This window comes from Ursus arctos, unplaced genomic scaffold (assembly GCF_023065955.2).
Source record: "Ursus arctos isolate Adak ecotype North America unplaced genomic scaffold, UrsArc2.0 scaffold_20, whole genome shotgun sequence".
Lineage (NCBI taxonomy): Eukaryota > Metazoa > Chordata > Mammalia > Carnivora > Ursidae > Ursus > Ursus arctos.
The window spans coordinates 50434183-50453655 of NW_026622875.1; the positions used below are offsets into that span (position 1 = coordinate 50434183).

General features: G+C 47.8%; 1 protein-coding gene across 1 annotated transcript in view; it reads right to left on the reverse strand.

Moving 5' to 3' along the window:
- The window catches only part of XYLB (xylulokinase), a 51981-nt gene extending 36910 nt beyond the window's left edge, over positions 1-15071 (reverse strand). The window contains exons 1-4 of the mRNA XM_048216144.2: positions 14923-15071; positions 13548-13630; positions 2325-2394; positions 624-704 (exon numbers count right to left, since the gene is read on the reverse strand). Coding sequence (XP_048072101.1) covers positions 624-704; positions 2325-2394; positions 13548-13630; positions 14923-14979 — 291 coding nt within the window. The 5' untranslated portion in view covers positions 14980-15071. The remainder of the gene's footprint in view (positions 1-623; positions 705-2324; positions 2395-13547; positions 13631-14922) is intronic.
- Between the last annotated feature and the right edge of the window lie 4402 nt (positions 15072-19473).

Here is a 19473-nt window from a genome sequence, read left to right on the forward strand (position 1 = left end):
CAGCAGACTCTTGGTTTCAGCTCAGGTCATGATCTCAGGGTTGTGAGCCCCACGTCGGGCTCTGCACAGGGCGCGGAGTCTGCCTGAGATTCTCTCTCTCTCTGCCCCTCCCCCTGTTCGTACGTGCTCTCTCTCTCTCTCTCTCTCTTTCTAAAAAGAAAAAAAAACAGTATAGGTGAAACGCCTGGCACTGCACCTGGCCTGCCCCAAGTGCTCAGTCAGTGTGTTTTGTTATTATTTTTACTAATATTGCTACTACTAAACTGCTATCATTAGGAGTATAATTTCTGACTGCTTCTACTTCCAGGAAACAGAAAAGCAATGTTAGTGCTCCCAGGCCGCATCATAAGTGCACGTCAAATGCTTCCTCCACCCCGTTAGAGGACCTCTCTCTGGTTCCTCCTTACCCAGTGCTCTGTATAATGCTTCACGCTACCAGCCGCCTCAGATCCTTCAGCAAGGAGGCAAGCTCTACGTTCTCCAAGGCAGAAGAGCGGCAGGGGTCCTTACCAACCGCGGAATGTGTGCGGCGGCTCTCAGAAAGCAGCATTCCCTCCAGGGGAGCCCCGCACCCCTGCCCGACGGCCGCCCCACACACCACAGGGAGGCTGCTGCAGACCAACCTGGCCCGCCCCAGATAGGGCGAGAACTTGAGAGAAGTCGAAGCCCGAAGCCTTCATCCTCTCCAAGATGATATCCAGAGCCTGAGAAGACAAAGAGCCCACCATGATGGTCCCGAACCACTAAGTCATGCAAACCCATGGGCCTCAGCACTGAAACGCTTACCATGACCCCGGAGATGCGAAAGAGCCGATGGCTTGGGATATATACGCACTGGAATAATTCATTAAAGTAGGCACCAATCACAGAAAAAGATGAACCATGGTAAAAAACATTTAAATAAATGGAATCAGAAACCACTCGTCCCTCAAATTCTGCTTCTCCAATTTGGGACTTCCAAGCACTCAGGAAGAGCAAAAACAAGGAGGATCAAATCGTGGTTTCTTTCATTTGCATTTTCTACCCACTGGACTGCTGGTGTGACTCCATTGCAGCAGAGAAGTGAAGAGCACAGGAGACGGCCCCCCTCGGAGAGGGGACCAGGCCTAGACTCCGTGTGTCCAGGAGCACCAGGCTGAAGGAGTAGGTGGAGATGGTGGCCATCTGTCCCCATCCCCATTCCACCCTCCACCATCTGGGTGCAATTTTCTTTCTTGGAAGACCCCAAGTGTGGGATAGACGGAGCAGCCCAGCAGAGCCTGACGCCCCCCTAAGATTTCAGGGCAGGAATTAGAGATTCACGCCAGGCTGCGTTTCCCTTGAGGGCAGAGCAGCCACGGGAGCTCTGACCTGACTCCACCGTCCCCGCTCTGTGCTGGGAGGGCTCCTCTCGCAGCCCTGGCTGTGGCTGCCGGCTCAGCCCTCCGCGCCAAACCTCGAGCAGGGAGTGGGGCACAGCTGGAAGGGGGACTGGCAAAGCTAGAACAGGTCCACTCCTGGGGGACTGCTCACGATTAGAAATCATGTGACTCCACTCCCATGCATGGCTCTCTATGCACTGCTCATCACCCCAAGGCTCCAACCTATCCGAAGCCCCTGACATTATCGCTGGGACCTCTAGATACCGACTCTTGCCTGTCACCCCCACTGTCCCTTGGTCTGCCTCAGCCCTAGGAAGTACATTCCAGTTGGCCTGTCTGGTGGAAAGCTGTCCTTTACCTCAGTCCTCCAGTATGAGTCAGGGTCAAGTTGATTTAAAAAAAAATTTTTTTTTTTAATTACACTTGTTATCTTTACAGAAAGAATTTAGGAGAGGGAATTGCTTAACCAGGTATTGGAGGACTGACCCGCTTTGGCAGACACACTAAGCACTGCCTTTGGCTGGCTTCCAGTTTCAGGGTCTCCGGACCCCCGAGGCCGACACAGCCCTGTCCTGCTGGTCTGTAGTGGTCATACCCCTGGTCCCGTGGCTCCATGGGTCACTCATATTTGGCAACAGGCATCTTCCTTTCTTGTCGGTCCTAAGCAGGCAGGCCTGGCTTGGGGTCCATCTGAGCCTGAACACTGAGAAGCCAGTGCTGTGTCTGGGTCTCAGGGTACAAGGGTGGCCACGAAGCCTCCGCAGACTGTTTGGCAAAGGTTTGGGAAAGGCGGTATTCTCAAGACGGTTACAGGGCCTACAAGTGCTCTGGCACCAGACCTGCAAGCCCTTTCCACGTCCTCTCTGCTTGGCTGAGGCTGCGTCTAGCTCGAGGAGCCAGGCCGACCTCCATTTCCCAATGAGGACCTGGTCTCAACAGAGGGTCAGGGATCCTTGTGCTTACCTGGACCCACATCAGGACAGGAGAGGTCACTGTCAGCCCGTCCTCGTGAACGTGAACTCCACCCTGAGTCCTACAAGGAGAACAAGACAGAGTGCTGGACAGGGCCTTGGGCGGGGGCCTGGTGGGGAAAGACCCCGGATCCCTCCAGTGGAAGGAGAAATGCCCCTTCCCCAACCTCGGTGGGAACTCTAAATTGAACAAGACTGAACAGTGCTGGCAAGAATGGAAAGAAAAGTCCTGGAAATTGCTCAGGGGTGACAACTCTCAGAAAACACCAGCAAAAACAAGCCTTCTAAATATGAGGGGCTCACCCTGGAAGGCAGGCATGGTGTCACTTGGTGCTGTGGCCGTGAGGGAACTAGGGGGTGCAGGGTTGGATTAAAACCTTCCCAAGCCCACTGGGTGTGGAGAGGTAGAAGGAATGTGCTGCACAGAGGTTCTGTGTCTGCAGGAAAAGTTCTTCGCTATCAGACCAAGCAGTCCTTGGACCGAAAGCCTGGAAAGTTGCCTGGACCCTCTCCCTACCCTCACCCCCCTATACGGCCCTTGTGCAAATAAGTGATTTGACAAAACCCAACCCTTTCAATGATAAGTTTATCTTTATTTTTAAAGATTTTATTTATTTACTTGAGAGAGAAAAAGAGCACAGAGGGAGAGGGAGAAGCTGAGCAGGGAGCCCGACACAGGGCCTGACCCGAGGACCCTGAGATCATGACCTGAGCTGAAGGCAGTCGCTGAACTGCCTGAGCCTCCCAGGAGCTCCTCAATGACGAGTTTAAACAACAACAACAGGGCGCCTGGGTGGCTCAGTCGGTTAAGCACCTGCCTTCGGCTCAGGTCATGATCCCAGGGTCCTGGGATGGAGCCCGGGGAGTCCCTGCTCTTCTCCCTTTGCCTCTCCCCCCACTCATTCTCTCAATCTCTCTCTCAAATAAATAAATAAAATCTTTAAAAAACAAACAAACAAACAAACAAACAACAAACAAACAAACAACCAGGCTCAGAATCCATAGCAAGATACTGTGAGATAATCATGTGCTCCAGACATTCTATTCCTAATTATCCAGCCAAGGGAAATGAAAGTTTAAGTTCATAGACAGGTTTGTACACGAGTTTCCACAGCAGCCTTCTTTGTAACAATAGAAAATGGGAGTCAACTCAGGTGTCCCTAAGCCAGTGAATGGATAAATTGTGGTGTGTGTGTGCGTGTGTGTGTGTGTGTGTGTGGTGGAGTACTACACAACAACAACAACAACAACAACAATAATAATAAAGTGAACTGTAGATACAACCACCAACAGAGATGAATCTCCAATGATCATGCTGAGTGAAGGAAGCCAGGCAGAAAAGAGTCCGTAGGACATGATGCTGTATATGTAACGGGCTAGAAAGCGCAAATCCACCTGTTGTGAAAAGGCAGGTCAGTGGTTTCCTAAGTCCAGCGGGGAATGCAAAGGGACACAAAGAGTCTTCTGGGAGCCACGTAGACAGTCTGAATCTCAATTTTGGTGGTACTTTCCCGGCTATAGGTCTGCCTCTATAAAAATGCACTGAATTGTACATTTTAATGGATGTCCTTTTTATTTTTTTTTAAAGATTTTATTTATTTATTTGACAGATGGAGACAGCCAGCGAGAGAGGGAACTCAAGCAGGGGGAGTGGGAGAGGAAGAAGCAGGCTCCTAGCGGAGGAGCCTGATGTGGGGCTCGATCCCACAATGCCGGGATCACGCCCTGAGCCGAAGGCAGACGCCTAACCACTGTGCCACCCAGGCGCCCCTGGATGTCCTTTTTAAAAACACAAATTATAACAAATAACAGTGACATTTTAAAAAAGATACTATTAAGAAAAAAAGTGAAAAAGAGCAACAAACTTTCCTATAGACCATAAAAACCACCGGAAAAAAATGTTGCCTTTACAAAACACATGATAATGGCAACCAAACAGTCTACCTGTATTTAACTACTTAAAATTGGCAATTTCTGCTCGGAGGCGAGACTGGAGCTCCACACCTGCCAAAGCCCCAGGCCCAAATGGTTTCACAGAAAAATGCTCCCAAACCTTTAAAAAAAAACAAGTATTTCTAATATTATTTAAATTGTTCCAGGGCACCTTGGAATTTTCCAATTCTTTTTATGAAATAAATATAAAATCAATACCAAAACCTAACACATACTGTACCAAAGTACAAGCAACAAAAGAAAAAAATAGATTAAATAGATGATCAAAATTTAAAACTTTCGTTTCAAAGGACCATCAAGAAACTGAAAAGATAACCCACAGAAATGGGAAAAAAGTTTTGAAATTGTAGGTCTGATAAGAGGCTTGTATCCAGACTATCTAAAGAACTTTTACAACTCAGTAATAAAACGACAAATAACGCAGTTGGGAAAAACGGGCCAAGGACCCAAGTGGACATTTCTCCAAAGAAGATACACACGTGGCCAAACATCCTCAACATCACTGGTCGTTAGAAGGAGGCAAATCGAAACCACAACGATTCCACGCCCATTAACATGGCTCTAACCTATAATCAGAAGAACAGCAAGAAACAAATGTTGGCAACATGGAGAAACTGGAGAAACTGCAACCCTCCTACACCACCCGTGGGAACATAAAATGGTACCGTTGCTTTGGAAAAGCCTGTCAGTTCCTCCAAATGTTGAACATAGAGTTACCATAGGACCCATTCATTCCACTCCTAGGTATATACCCAGTGGAAGCAAAAACACTTGTCCACACAAACACTTGCACACTAGATTGGTCAGCTCGGGCTGCCGTAACGAATACCACAGACGGAGTTTAAACAAGGGGCATCATGTCGTCACAGTTCTGGAGGCTAGAAGCCCATGATCAAGGTGCTGGCAAATTTGGTTTCTGGTGAAAGCATTCTTCCTATGTGCAGATGGCCACCTTCTCGCCATGTCCTCCCATGGCCTTTCCTCTGTGCATACTCAGGGAGAGCGAGAAAGAGAGAGACAGAGAGAGAGAGGTATCTTCCTCTTATAAGGACACCAGTCCTATTAGATTAGAGCCCCACCCTTATGACCTCATTTCCCTTAATTACTTCCCTAAAGGTCCTATGTCCAAATACAGCGCCATTGGAGGCTAGGGATTCAACATGGTTTTTCAGGGGCCGGGAGGGGGACACGATTTAGTCTATAACATCCATGAATGTTCATAGCAGGATTATTCATGATAGCCGAAGACTGGGCTATCTGCCAACTGACATAGGGGTAAACAAAATGTGCTACCACCCATACAATGGACATTACTGAGTATGCACAGAAAGGAACGAAGTACTGATCTCATACAACATAAACTTTGGAAACATTATGCTAAGTGAAAGAAACTTCTGAAAATTACCACATATTGCATAAATCCATTGATAAGAAATGTTCAGAATAGGCGAATCCACAGAGACTGTGGTTGCCACGGCTGGAGGAGGGGGCATAGGGAGGGGCTGCTAGTGGATATGGGGTTTCTTTTTGAGGAGATAAAAATGTTCTAAAATTGAATAGTGGAGATTGTGACACAGCTCGATGAGTATATTAAAAACCACTGAACTGTACATTTTAAAAGAGCGAATTTTTTGGTATATGAATTCTATCTCGATAGAGCTTTTTTTTAAAAAAAAGAAAAGAAAGAAGATATGATGGGGGGGGATGACCCTGTATTAGTTAATTTCCACGGCTTGACACAGTGGCAGGTTAGCTCTCACGTAAAGCATCATCAGTGGTGTGCTGGGGACCAGGAATGCGGAGTGCGGGGGGGCTCTGTTCCCCACAGTGATTCAGGGACCCAGGAGGACAGGGGCTCTTCTCAGCTTCCAAGTGGTTTCCGAGGCTGCCCTGGACACTCGCATCCAGCCACAGGACCCCGGAAGGCACAGGGCAGAGGATCACAGTGGGGGTCGTATGATCTCATAGAGAGGCCTGTTCAGTTTCTCCCATGTTCTGCTGGTTAGGACTCAAGTCACACGGCAAAAAAAATTGCAAGGAAGGCAGGAGGAGAAGGAAAGAAGTCTGGTAGATCATTGGTCAATCACTACAAAAGTCCCCATTTACATTAGTAAAAAGATAGGACAGTCAGAAAGAAGTTTAAAATGAATTATAGGTACCAGGTGGTTTTGCCTTGTTACAAACCACTCCACAGCTAAGTGACTTACTACTAAGCTCATTTAGCTCTCAGTTCTGGGGCACTGGGCTGGGCTCAGCTGGGCTCTCTCTGTGTGTCGGCTAACGGTAGCTAGAGGGCTAGAGGGCTCTGCTTCTGGGGGCCAGCTGCTGCTTCTCTTAGCTGGGAATACAGGGGTAACGGCCACTCATTCTCCAGCAGGCTGTCCTGAGCACATGTGGTGGCTGGGCAGGGTTCCAAGAATGAGGGCAGACGTCAGCAAGGCCTTCTTGAGCTTAGGTCTAGAAGTGGCACAATGTTACTTCCCTCATGTTCTACTGGTTCAAATCCACAGGTCAGGAAATGACGCCCATCTCTTGACTGAAGGAGTTACAAAGTCACATTGCAAAGGGCCTGGGTGTAGGGAGGGGTGGGGAAGAATGGTCCTTTCTGCAACATATCCCAATGTGCACAATCCATACGTCAACCATATCAAAACCCATGTGAAGTATTCAAAAGAAGCCTGGAACGGATGGAACAGACAAAACATGTGCTTTGATGCTTTGATAGGAAAACTCAGTCTCATAAAGTTGCCCATTCTCTGCAACTATTAATTTATAAATGTAATATGATATCAATAAAAATATTAACAATTTTGCTTTCTGGGACTTTAAAAGCTGATTCTAAAGTATATATCGAAAAAGAACAATAGGGGCGCCTGGGTGGCTCAGTCAGTTAAATGTCTGCCTTCGGCTCAGATCATGATCCCAGGGTCCTGGTATCAAGCCCCACATCAGTCTCCTTGCTCAGTGGGGAGCCTGCTTCTCCCCCTGCCTGCCGCTCCCTGCTTGTGCTCTCTCTCTCTCACAAATAAATAAAATCTTAAAAAAAACAAAAACAAGAATGTCCATGGACACCATAGAACAGTCAGAGGGGACCAACAATTCTAGATATTAAATCATATTATAAAGCTGGAATCACTAAAACAACACATTGCTGGCTCATGAACAGACCCCCAACCAATGGAACAAAAGAAAATGCCAAGACATCGACCTAACTGTACACAGAAATTAGCATAGAAAGCTGACATCTCAAATCAGCGAGGTAAAGACGGGCTTCTAAAAATATGGTATTAAGACAACTGGAGAGTCATCTTGAAAAAACTGGAGCTGGATATAAACGTCATGCCATACACCTAGATAAACTCCAAATATTTGTATAGAAGAAAACTGAAACCCTTCAAGAACTAGAAGAAAACGTAGGTGAATTCCCTCACAATCTCAGAATGAGGAAGGCCTTTCCAACTGTGACTCGAAATCTGGAAGCAACAGGAAAAGACTGAGAATTGCAGTAGCACAGGAAACAAAACCCCGTGTTGTGTGCCACCGCCCACACGCAAGTCAAAAACAAACAAAAATCTGAGAAACATATTTGCAATTCATTTAACAACAAAGAGCTCATTCTTCTAATATATGAAGAGCACCTAGAAATAATCAATCCAACAGAAAAATGGGCAAAGGTCATGAAAAACCACTTCACAGAAAAAAAAAGTTCAAGTAGCCCTTCGACCTTTGAAAAGATGCTCACCTTCATTCATAATAAGAGAAATGCAAGGCAGATCCCCATAGAGACACCATTTTCACCTCTCTGGCTGGCAAAGAGCAAGACTCTTTCACAGCCACACTGCCTGGCAGTGCTGCGGGAAACAGACACTCACAGGCGTTGCTGGTGGGGCGTAAATCAACACAATTCCTATGGGAGGCAGTCTAGCCATATCTTCCCAAATTACAAATCTATTTGCTCTTCGATCCAGCAATCCGATTTCCAAACTTTTTAAAAAAAGATTTGTTCATTGGGACACCCGAGTGGCTCAGTCGGTTAAGCGTCTGCCTTCGGCTCAAGTCATGACCCCAGGGTCCTGGGATCCAGTCCCGCATCCAGATCCTTGCTCAGCGGGGAGCCTGCTTCGCCCTCTGCCTGCCATTCCCCCTGCTTGTGCTCTCTCTCTCTGCCTGACAAATAAATAAATAAAACCTTAAAAATTTTTTTAAAAAGTAATAAAAGATTTATTTATTTACCTGAGAGAGAGCGTGCATGCGTGTGCGAGTCAGGGGAGAGGCAGAGGGAGAGAATCTTCAAGCAGACTCCCTGCTGAGTGCAGAGCCTGTCCTGGGGCTCAACCCCGTGACCCATGAGATCACAACCTGAGCCAAATCAAGAGTCAGATGCCAACCGACTGAACCACCCAGGCACCTCCTATTTCCAAACTTCTATTTTACAGATAAACCGGCACATGTCTGTAATGCCATATGTAAGGTAACTCACATCATTTTTCACCGCAAACAACCCAGAGCCCTTCAATTTCATGTACACATCTTATAAAAAAACGCAGAGGGGTGCCTGGGTGGCTCAGTCAGTTAAGCAACCAACTCTCGGTTTCAGCTCCGGTCATGATCTCAGGGTCGTGAGATCCAGCCCTGGTCAGGCTCTATGCTCAGCAGGAAACCTGCTTAAGATTCTCTCTCTCTCTTCCTGGCCCTCTGCTCCTCCCCCCACTCAAGATCACAACCTCTCTCTCTCTGAAAAAAAAGAAAGAACACAGAAGCTCTATGTACTGATGTGGAAATACAGCCTAATTATTGTGAAATGAGTAAAGCAAAGTACACAATGGTGTGTACAGTAAACTTTCTGATGTGTGAGTTGATAAAAAACACTGGAAGGACACACAAAAAACTAATGAAAGTTTTCTGTTGGGGGGGGAGAAATGAGATTACGGAGAGATTAAGACTTTTCACTGCATGCCTTTTGTTTCTCTCAAATTATGTACCAAGTATATGGGATGCCTATTAACAAAATATCTGTATTAAAACAACCACTTTGGAAAATAATATGAGAGTTTTTTTTAAAATCTACCATACAACTTAACCATTCCTGAGTCGTTCATTTCCAAGACAAATGAAAGCTTACGTTGACACTAAGACATCTAGTTTCATAGCCTCTTTATTTATAATAATAAAAAACTGAAAACAATCCAAATAGCCCTCATCAGATGAATGGATGAAACAATTGTGGTCCATTCATCCAATGGAATCCTACTGAGAAATGAGAAGAACAAATTATTGACACACGTAACGACACAGACGAATCTCAAAATGATTATACTGAGTTTAAAAGTCAGATTAAAAAGAATATATAATTATGATTCCCTTTATATAGAATTCTAGAAAGTGCAAACTAATCCATAGTAATAGAAAACGGACCAGTGGTTACCCAGGGGCTTGGGGTATGGAAGAGGAATAAACTCAAAGGGGCACAAGAAAACTTTTGGGGGATGAAAATGTTCATTATCGTGATTCTGGTGATAGTCTCAAGGAGGAACAACAATGTCAAAACTTACAAAGTTGGGGCGCCTGGGTGGCTCAGTCGGTTAAGTGTTTGCTTTCGGCTCAGGTCATGATCCCAGGGTCCTGGAGTAGAGCTCCTCATGGGGCTCCCTGCTCAGTAGGGAGAATGCTTCGCCCTCTCCCTCTGCCCCTTCCCCAGCTCACGCTCTCTCTCAGGTACCCTCTCTCTCTCAAAAAATAAATAAATAAAATCTTAAAAAAAAAAAACTTACAAAGCTGTACATATTTTATATGTTCAGTTTACTGTACATCAATTATATCTCAACAAAATCGTAAAAAAAACACAGTGGGGGAGGAATGAACTGCATCTGTATATATTTGGTTTGAAAGATCTTAAAAACGTAACTGGGTAAAAAAGCAATACTAAGCAATACTGTATTTTGGGTATGGGTATCTTTTTTTTTCCTAATGGAGAGGACTGATAGACTCATTGAGTCGAAAGAGAGAGTGAGGTAGACTTTAAAAATTTAAAAGAACAGAAATCATACGAAGTGTGTTTTCATACTACAATTAGAGATTAAAGTACAAATCCAGAACAGAAAGATCACTTTAAGATCTGGAGATTAAGCTATATCCTTCTCAACAACACGAGTCAAAGACGTCTCAAGAGAAATTAAAAAATACTTTGAACCAAATAAAAATGAAAATATAACATCAAAGTCTGTGGGATACAGCAAAAGCAGTGCTTAGAGGGAAACCTATAGGATTAAAATGCATATATTAGAAAAGAAGAGTTAAAATAAAGAATCTAAGCTTCCACTCCAGGAAAGTAAAGAAGAGCAATGCAATCTTAAAGCAAGCAGAAGAAAAGAAACACTGAAAATGAGAACACAGATCAATGGGAAATGAAAAGAGGAAAACAGAGAAAATCAACAAAACCAAAAGCTGACTTTTCAAAAAGATCATTAAATGGGTAAACCTCTGGCCTGGCTAACCAAGACAATAAGAGAGAAGACACCAATGATCAATATCAGAAATGATAGAAGTGTCATCACTACTGACCCCACAGACACCAAAGGAAAATAAAGGAATATTATGAACAACTCCACAGCCATAAATGTAATAGCTTAGATAAAATGGGACAATTCCTTGAAAGATACAAACTACCAAAACTCAAACACACATGGCCTGCAGTAATATCAACTACAAATGCAAGATGGCTTCCCACCTCAGCTCAGAGGAGGCACACAGCGTCATCAGCAGTGGGCGGTGCACAAAGAGCCAGCAGGGAAGTGATATCTTTTTTTTTTTTTAAGATTTTATTTTTAAGTAATCTCTACACCCAACAAGGGGCTCGAACTCACAACACTGAGATCAAGAGTTGCACACTCTACTGACTGAGCCAGCCAAGTGCCCCAGAAGTGATGTCTAAAACAGTTGTGGAGGGACACTTCCGCCAGGGCCTCTCAGAGCCACCTCAGAATCAACAAGCCCACAGCTGCATGGACTGAATTATATTTTCCCAAATTCATATATTGACGTCCTAATCCCTAGTACCTCAGAATGTGACTGTATTTGGAAAAAGAGCCTTGAAAAGGGGGCAATTACCTTATAAGGAAGTCATTAGGGTGGACCCTAATCCTGTATGACTGGTATCCTTATAAAAGTAGATTGGGACACAAATAACACAGTGGAGGCAGCAGGGATGTAGGGGCAGAGGATGACCATGTGACAGGCAGCAAGAAGGAAGCCATCTGCAAACCAAGGAGAGAGGCCTCACAGGAAACTGACCCAGCCAGCACCTTGATCAAGGACTTCCAGGCTCCGGAACTATAGGAAAATTAATTTCTATTGTTTAAGACACCCAGTCTGTGGTATTTTTTTCTGACAGCCCTCCCAAACTAATTCAACAGCTAAACTCATGATCTTTCTCCCCAAAATCAACTCTCTTCCACTGTCTACCATCCATCCAAAAAGCCAGCCAGAAACCTCACCTTCACATCTCACATTCAATTCTACCCCAGGCCCTGTCAATTTTACCACCCAGCTCTCTCCTCCAAGACTCTATAATTTCCCATCCAGAAGATCTAGAAAAACCTCCATAGTCTCCCAACACTCATTCTGACCAATCCCCAACTGGTCTCCCACTGCACCCAGAGAGATCTTTTCAAAACACAAATAAAACCGTGTCACACCTTACCCCCATCCCTATGGTCCTTTAGTGGCTGTTCATAGGTATTGGGATATAGACAAACTGTGTACCAAGGCCTATGTAACCAAGCCCAGCCTCCACCTCTCTACTCCCCAGCCACACTGGCTTTCTTCAATTCTCTGAATAAGCAGTGCTCTTTCTTGCCACAGGGCCTTTGCACACACAGCTCCTTCTTCCTGGGATGCTCTCTCCCTTCCATCACCTGGCAAACCCCAATCACTCAGACCTTGGCTAAAGCACTACTTCCTTAGGAACCCTTCCTGACTGCCCCCCAAGTCTGGGTCACATTCCTTTATAATAAACATTTGGAGAAGTGAGTTCCTTTCCTATAATGGCCTTCTCTGAGTCTATAATCAAATATTCTTTTGTGAGATTCCTTGATTGATATCAGTCTCCCCTACTCAACAGAAAGCTCTGGGAGAGTAAGGACCACATCTCTGGTTCACCATCAAATCCCAGTACCCAGCGTGGTGCATGACACAAAGCAAGTCTCAACAGATACCTATTGCATGTATGGATGAATGAGTGTGTGGAATTGGGAAGGAATGGAGAACACATTCAGGGCACAGGACAAAGGGCTGCCGAGAGGTCTACCAAGACCACCACGCCTGCGGTTTGATGAAGCCACATCTACAGATATGAGCTCTTAGGTTATTGGATGCAATTCCAATGTGGTGGGGGACGGGAGAAGGGAAGGTGGTTCCCTACACACAACACCAAGCAATTCTCAGACACCAGCAGAGGGTCTGACATTATCTACCGGAGACAACATCAAATTCCACAGGTAAGAGGTCGGTCCTACAAGACTGCCCTCCCCACCCACTTCAGATGCCTGGCGCAAGCCCTAGGCTGTTGCCTGTGCTTCTGACCAATCAGCCGCAAACTGTTGGTTCCAGTGGCCTTAGGTTCTTTTAATTTGCTTGAGCAGCTCACAGAACTCAAGGATACTTGTACTTAGGTTTACCAGTTCATTAAAGGACATGATAAAGGACAGGAATCCACAGCCAGACGAAGAGGTACATAGGGCGAGGTATGGGGAAAGAGCACGGAGCTTCCATACCCTTTCTAGGCAAGCCACTCTGCCCAATCTCCACACGTTCACCAACCCAGAAGCTCTCTGAACCCAGTTCTTTTGAGTCCTTATGAAGGCTTCATTACATAGTCAGGATTGACTAAGTCATTGGCCATTGGCCTTTCAAACTCCAGCTGAAAATTCCAACCCTCTAATCACATGGTTGGTCTTCTTGGCAACCAGCCCCTGCACCTGGGTGGGGTCCAAAAGTCATCTCCATTAACATAAAAAAAGACACCTTTATGACTGTCAACACTGGGACCTTCCAAGGGTTTTGGGAGCTGTGAGCCAGGAACTGTGGATAAAGACCAAATGCATGTGAGAAATATATTCTGGCCATCTGAATGACCAAATATGTATTTCTCACAAATCACAATGTAACACCAGAGTAGTGTAGTTTATGAATGTAAAAGGTTGAGGGAGGACCCCAAAACCACCCCCCCACACACACACATACACATACACGTATAGGTACATACCCATATTCTAGAAGGTCTCTGTCAAAATTCACACTGTCCTCATAGAACACATTCAGCTCTGCATCAACAGCAACAACTTTCACCTGGAAGGCATTTTTTAAAGTGGTGTATAGAAGTTTCCTCAGCTTCTACACTGGTCCAGGGGTAGGAATGTCACCAGGTGAAGCCCAGCACCCTAGTGAGTGGCTCAGCCTGGAGACCTTCCAGAAGGCTGGGGTGCATCGCTGTAACCATGGCAACAGAGGCCTCCTCTGGGAACATACCCAAAGAGCAGGCAAAATGAAGAGGCTGAGGCAAAGTAGAAATACCCATACAGCTCAAGGAATCTCTGCCCCCTAAACGACCAAATCCAAGACCTCTAGAACCAAATGTTCATAGATGAGCTGATTTCCGAACTTGGCAAGGAGGTCTCAGTAAGCCCTCCAGGGGAAGGAATGAGAGGCAGCATTTGGAGATGCCCTGGGGACCCTGTCTGCAGGGACCTGAGAGACTAGACAAGGTCCCTGGGCTGTTCCCATAGGCCATGATCATGGTCTGGGGCTGCACGGGTCTGGATGGAGCAGACCTCCAAACTCTGGGGCACAGCTCCTCTCTCGGACAGATGGGCACTGAGACCCAGCAAGGCAACCTGACTGCAGAGTCCCACAGGACTTTCTGGTCAGGGATTGGTCTAAGCCTGCCTAGCTGACCCATGGTGGAGACCTTGGGGTTTGACTGCACCTGTGCTGATTTCTTCCCAAGTTAAGGAAAAGGAGCCCCTTGGCACCCCACACCCAGTGTGAAGGCATTCTGACTCTGCCCTCCTGTCTGCAGAGCCCTGGGAGCAGTACAGCCCCTCCTGGGGCCAGCAGTGCCGGGTACGTTGACCTGGGCATGCTGGTGCCAACGCAGGGTGGAACAAAGTTCATGCGTATATCGTGCCCATTCTAACTAAAAAAGTTTCAAGCAGTGATCTGGTTCCAGGTCACTGGTTATGCCTTTGTGCACGGCTACCCGTCTGTTTGTTCCGGAGTCTTACACGGCCGAGTTCCTTCGGGTCCCTGTCACTCAGCGCTCACGACGTGCGAGCGCTTCGGGGACCCCGGCAGCTCCGGGCACTTCCCGCTACGTGCCCGCGGGATTCGCCGGGGCTGGGGGAGGGGGCGCCCACCCTTTCCGGGAGGGCCCTAGTCCAGGCCCGGTCGCGGCCGCATCTGGCGGGCGGGCGGCACGGGCAAGACAGGACGGGGCAGGGGACCCCGGCGCCCCCCAGTAAGCCCGGGAGGGAGGCGCGCCGCGGCTCGGCCCAGGGTTCCCCGCGCCGGGTCCAGCCAGCCCGCCCGGCTTCGCGGAGGAGACGGCCTGCCCCGCCCGTACCCGGGGCCCGCGACGGTACCTGCTGCGTGCTGAAGTCCCAGCCCAGGCAGCAGGGACGAGCGGGGTGCTCTGCCATGGCCGCGGAGGGTCCGGGGGCGCGTCCGTCCGTCCTTCCCACGGCGGCAGTGTCGCCGCGCTCCAGCGCCCAGAGACGCCGGGCCCGCCCCTCGCCCCGCCCGGCTGGACTCCCGGACCCGTGTCACCCGCGGGCTTGCGCTCTGGCGCCGCCTGCCGGGAGACGGGGCGGGAACGAGCGTCCGGCAGGGCCTTTGCCCTCCCTACCTGTGCAACAAGACAGGGACTCCCCTACACAGCTCTCTGTCCCCACCCCTCTCCTGCCCAACTACCCAGCCACATGTGCTCTCTGCACAGGTCTTGCCCTAACGCGGCCTGGCTTCCCGCGGAGGACGTCTGGGCCAGAGATTGCACCTTTAACCTGGCTTAGCCCTACCTGTCTCTCTGGTGGCCCTGAGCTTGGAGACTTCATGGTTGCCTCTTGGGTACCAAGGCACTCATGCTGGTGACACCGAGGTCACAGACAAATGTACCCTGGGGCTGCAGAAACTGGGCTCCAACGGTCCCTGTCATGTCCCAGCAAATCTGAATGATTACTCAGCTCTGACATGTGCCACATCCCACCTCTGTATTTAAAATCAGAGCTCCCCATGTTCTGGACAGAGAGCTCATTCATTCCTGGGGTCAGCTGGTATTGGTAGTCTGATGTGTGCCAGACACGGCGAAGGGGACATGAGAAACAAAATCAGACCCACTCCCTTTCCCCCCTGGAACCCAGGACACCTTCTCCTCCCCACATTCCACCTGGATCTGTCCTTCTTGTCCCTAGGACTGACTTCTTCCCAGAAGCTCTTCCAGGTGAGAGGCTCCTCCCAGGGCCTTCCCAGCCTATCAGAGCTCAGAGCCCCCCTCATACTCTTGCAAAGGTCTGGTCACCTGGCTGTCTCTCTCGCTGAACTTGAGCTGCCTGGAGCCCAGATGCTCCTCTTAGCCCGAGGTCCGGAGATCAGTGGCAGAGCTGGGCCCAAACACCAGCAAGTTTGACTCCAGAATCTGCATGTTGAAGCACTAAAATAGACAATTTTCTGAGCAGTCTTGTGAGAAGGCCCGTGGCAAAATACAAATGTCTCTGAAGGCCAAGGCCGCCGGCTCTTTCTCAAGTTGTCTCCCAGGGAGGCCTTGTCTTGTTCAGGGGGTCCTTTCTCTGTGGGTTGTGGCACCTACCCCATTCTGGTGACTCATCCTTTCTTTTGATGTAACAGCCCTTTCACTGTGGCAGGAGAAGGCTGGAGGTCTGAGAGCCCCTTCGCCTACAAACGGAAGCTGCCCACCCACGACTTAACCCATTAGCAAGGACTGAAGATAAAGTGTAATTCCAAGTTGTCTATGTCTCTCAGGTTGTTGTCTTTGTTGATGCCCTGAAAAAGCACACCCCCAAGTAGAGGTGCTTACGGGGGACCCTGAGGAAGTGCTGCCAAGGCCTGAGTGAGGCTAGACTTTTGCTTATTTTGCTCCAAGTTTGAACCTGGCTCCCTGCACGCTACCAATTAGAAAGCCCCCGCACCGACTTGGGAACAAAGCAGAAACTGCCCCGGAGATGTCTCTTCGCAGGAACCAGGATACCCACAGTCCCCAGCAAAGCTCCTTCTCTCATCGGGGCCCTAACTGATACCCTAGCCTGAGGGCAAAGCCACCCCCCCCGAAAGTCACGTGATCAGATTTGCATAATAGGAAGATGCTCTGTGGAGAATAGGGGCAAAAGGCAGGAAGGGAAAATGGAGCAAAATGGGGTTGCAGGTGGCCCGAGGTAAGGCAGAGGTGCCGAGGATGGAGACAGTAAGTGGAGTGGCAAGATATTCGGGAAGATCTGGGAACCACATGGACTGGGAGGGGGAGGAGTCAAAGGCAATGTCCGGTTTCTAGTTTAGGCGACCTGGTTGGTTAACTGTTGATGCATAACAAAGCACCCTGAAACTTGGTGCCTTAGAACAATAATCTCGTAGTGTCCCTCACTTGTCAGCAGGTCAACAGGAGGCCGAGGGGGCTGTCCGCTGATCTACACTAGGCTCAGGTGGAGTGACTCTGCTTCACATGTCTCTCATCCTTCTCTTCCTGGGACCAGCAGAGTACCCCAGGCACGCTCTTCTCATGGAAGCAGGGGAGCAGAAGAGGGCAAGGCCAAGCATGTGAGGCCTCTGAAGGCCTAGGTTTGGAGCTGGCATGCTACATGTCCTCCTCTGTGCCACCAGCCAAAGTCTCGTGGACAGCCAAAGCCAAGTGGTGGGGATGCAGGGAAGGTGCAGAACTGGGGCCACTGATGCAATCTGCCACAGGCCACCACTGGACAGAGAGTGGTTCCATTCTCTGAGTTAGGAAACATGGGAGAAGAAGCAGCTGGGGGAGTGCGGAAGATGGGGGTATTAGCCAGGACGCTGTAGGTCTTAGGTGCCTGGGGGATGTCTGTGTGGAGACACTGAACAGGCAGTTGGATATGTGGCCCGCAGCTCAGGAAAGAGCTCTGGGCCAAAGACAATGAGTTGTGAGGTATGAGGTATGAGGTCCTAATAGGAGTGGGCTAGTTTGTGCAGAAAGGGCTCAGAGTGGGACAGATGGAGACCACCAAAGGGAACTGCAAAGGGCGAGTCAAAGATGAGGAAGAGATCATGAGAGAGGGCTGTGGTGGAAGCCAATGGAAGAACATTTCTGGAAGGGGTGGGGCTCCACAGGGCTAAATGCTGCATGGGAACCTGTCCCCTGGTTTAGCAGTAAGGCCACTGAAACCTCAGCAAGAACAGACTCAGTGGAGCCCCTTAGCCCTTGGTTTTCTGGCACTTTTTAAAATTTGGCACTGTTTTGATGGTTTCTTCATATTGCTCTAGGTATACCTAATTCTGTGGTTCCCGAACGGTGCCACATGAACTGCTAATCTGAGGCAGTCCGCAGCTCCAACACTAGATTGCGCTACATTGCTTTCTATGGTATCACATCCTGTATCTTTGCAGAGCTATGTCTTCAGCACTTGTGGTGAGAAGCAAGTGCTGCAGGGAAATCAGGGTGAAACAGAAAATAAGGACAGCAAATATAATAAAAAATCATTAAAAAAAAAAAGAAAGAAAATAAGGACAGCAGGGTCCAATCCGAGGCCAACGTTTGAGAAGTTGGGCAGTGCCCAACAGGCACACACATCCTCTTAGTAAGTTACTCCGGTTATTTAAGAATGAAATGAAATATTATCTTCTCCTCCAATTTATGTGCATTGTTTTCTTCAGATACTACTAGGTTGTTAGAACATCAGTATATATTCAGCTATTTGGATCTAACTACTTAATACACAGAATTCTTAGCCATTGCTTTTGGCCTAGGAGTTCCATGAAAAAATTGCTGAGATTCTAAGAGTGCTGTGAAGTGAGAACATTTGGGGACCCCTGATCTAGTTGTTTGCTTCTAACTGCTTCATCATACTCAAGACTCTGCCAGCCCCACATTTGATGGTGCAGGCTCGCCATGAGTGACACCTGGGTGGACCGCAGCTCCCCATTAATGCAAACAACACAGAACGTCCTCATCCATGGCCCTATGGACCCACGTGAGAATTTTTCAGGGTTATATATCCAAGAGTAGGATTTACACTATGTGTGCAAACTAGTTTGATCGGAACGCTGATTGGAACATTACTCCTAATGTTGGCTATGCCAGTTTACACTCCCAGCTGCAATGCACAAAGGTATCTCCACTCCCACAGCTTATATAAAGTCCTTGACATTTCCACTGTGAAAATTGGTAAAAAGAAGCTTCATTTCGAATAAAGAGCAGAGGCCAGCAGGGGGAGCTCTCACACCCTACCACTTGTCAATTGCAGACTCCATAGGAAGACAAGGACCTTACCCTTGGCTACTACTTTAGCTGCTACTTTACAATCCCAGCAGGAGGAACGCAGGCCTCTTCATCCCCACCCCCCATCAAGAGCCCAGCCAATGAGGGACAGTCACAATTCAGCCAATCAAAAGCCACCATACTTCAAACTCTGTTTCCTCCAATGGGCTTTTTGTTTTTAACCTCGGCCCCAACTCCCCCATTTCCTCTGTAGTAAAGAGTGGTCTCTCCTGTGTCTTGCAAACTTGCCTTCAGTTATGTGGTAGTGTGGTCTTATCCGATTACAGTTTTCTGCTATTCCCAAATAAACCCATTTTTGCTGATGAAATAATTGGAACTTTTATTTTTTTAAAGGTTAATACCATCCTTCTAATATTTACCAGTCTAAGAAGTGAGGAGTGAATTCTCATTATTGTTTTACTTTGCATTTCCCTCATTACTGGTGAAGTTGAGCATCTCTTCATATATATCTCTTCATTAGACATTTGGGATTTCCCATGCAGTGACTTCGTGCTTAATGTCCTCTGCCCATTTTTCCTTTGGGCAAAGGACATAGAGGCATTTTTGTCTTTTTCTTGTGGATTTGCAGGAGTTTCTGACATTTCAAGTTATAAATCCCCTGTCTGTTTCAGATGTTGCAAATCTTTTCTCCCAATACGTCATTTATCTTCTGACTTTGTCC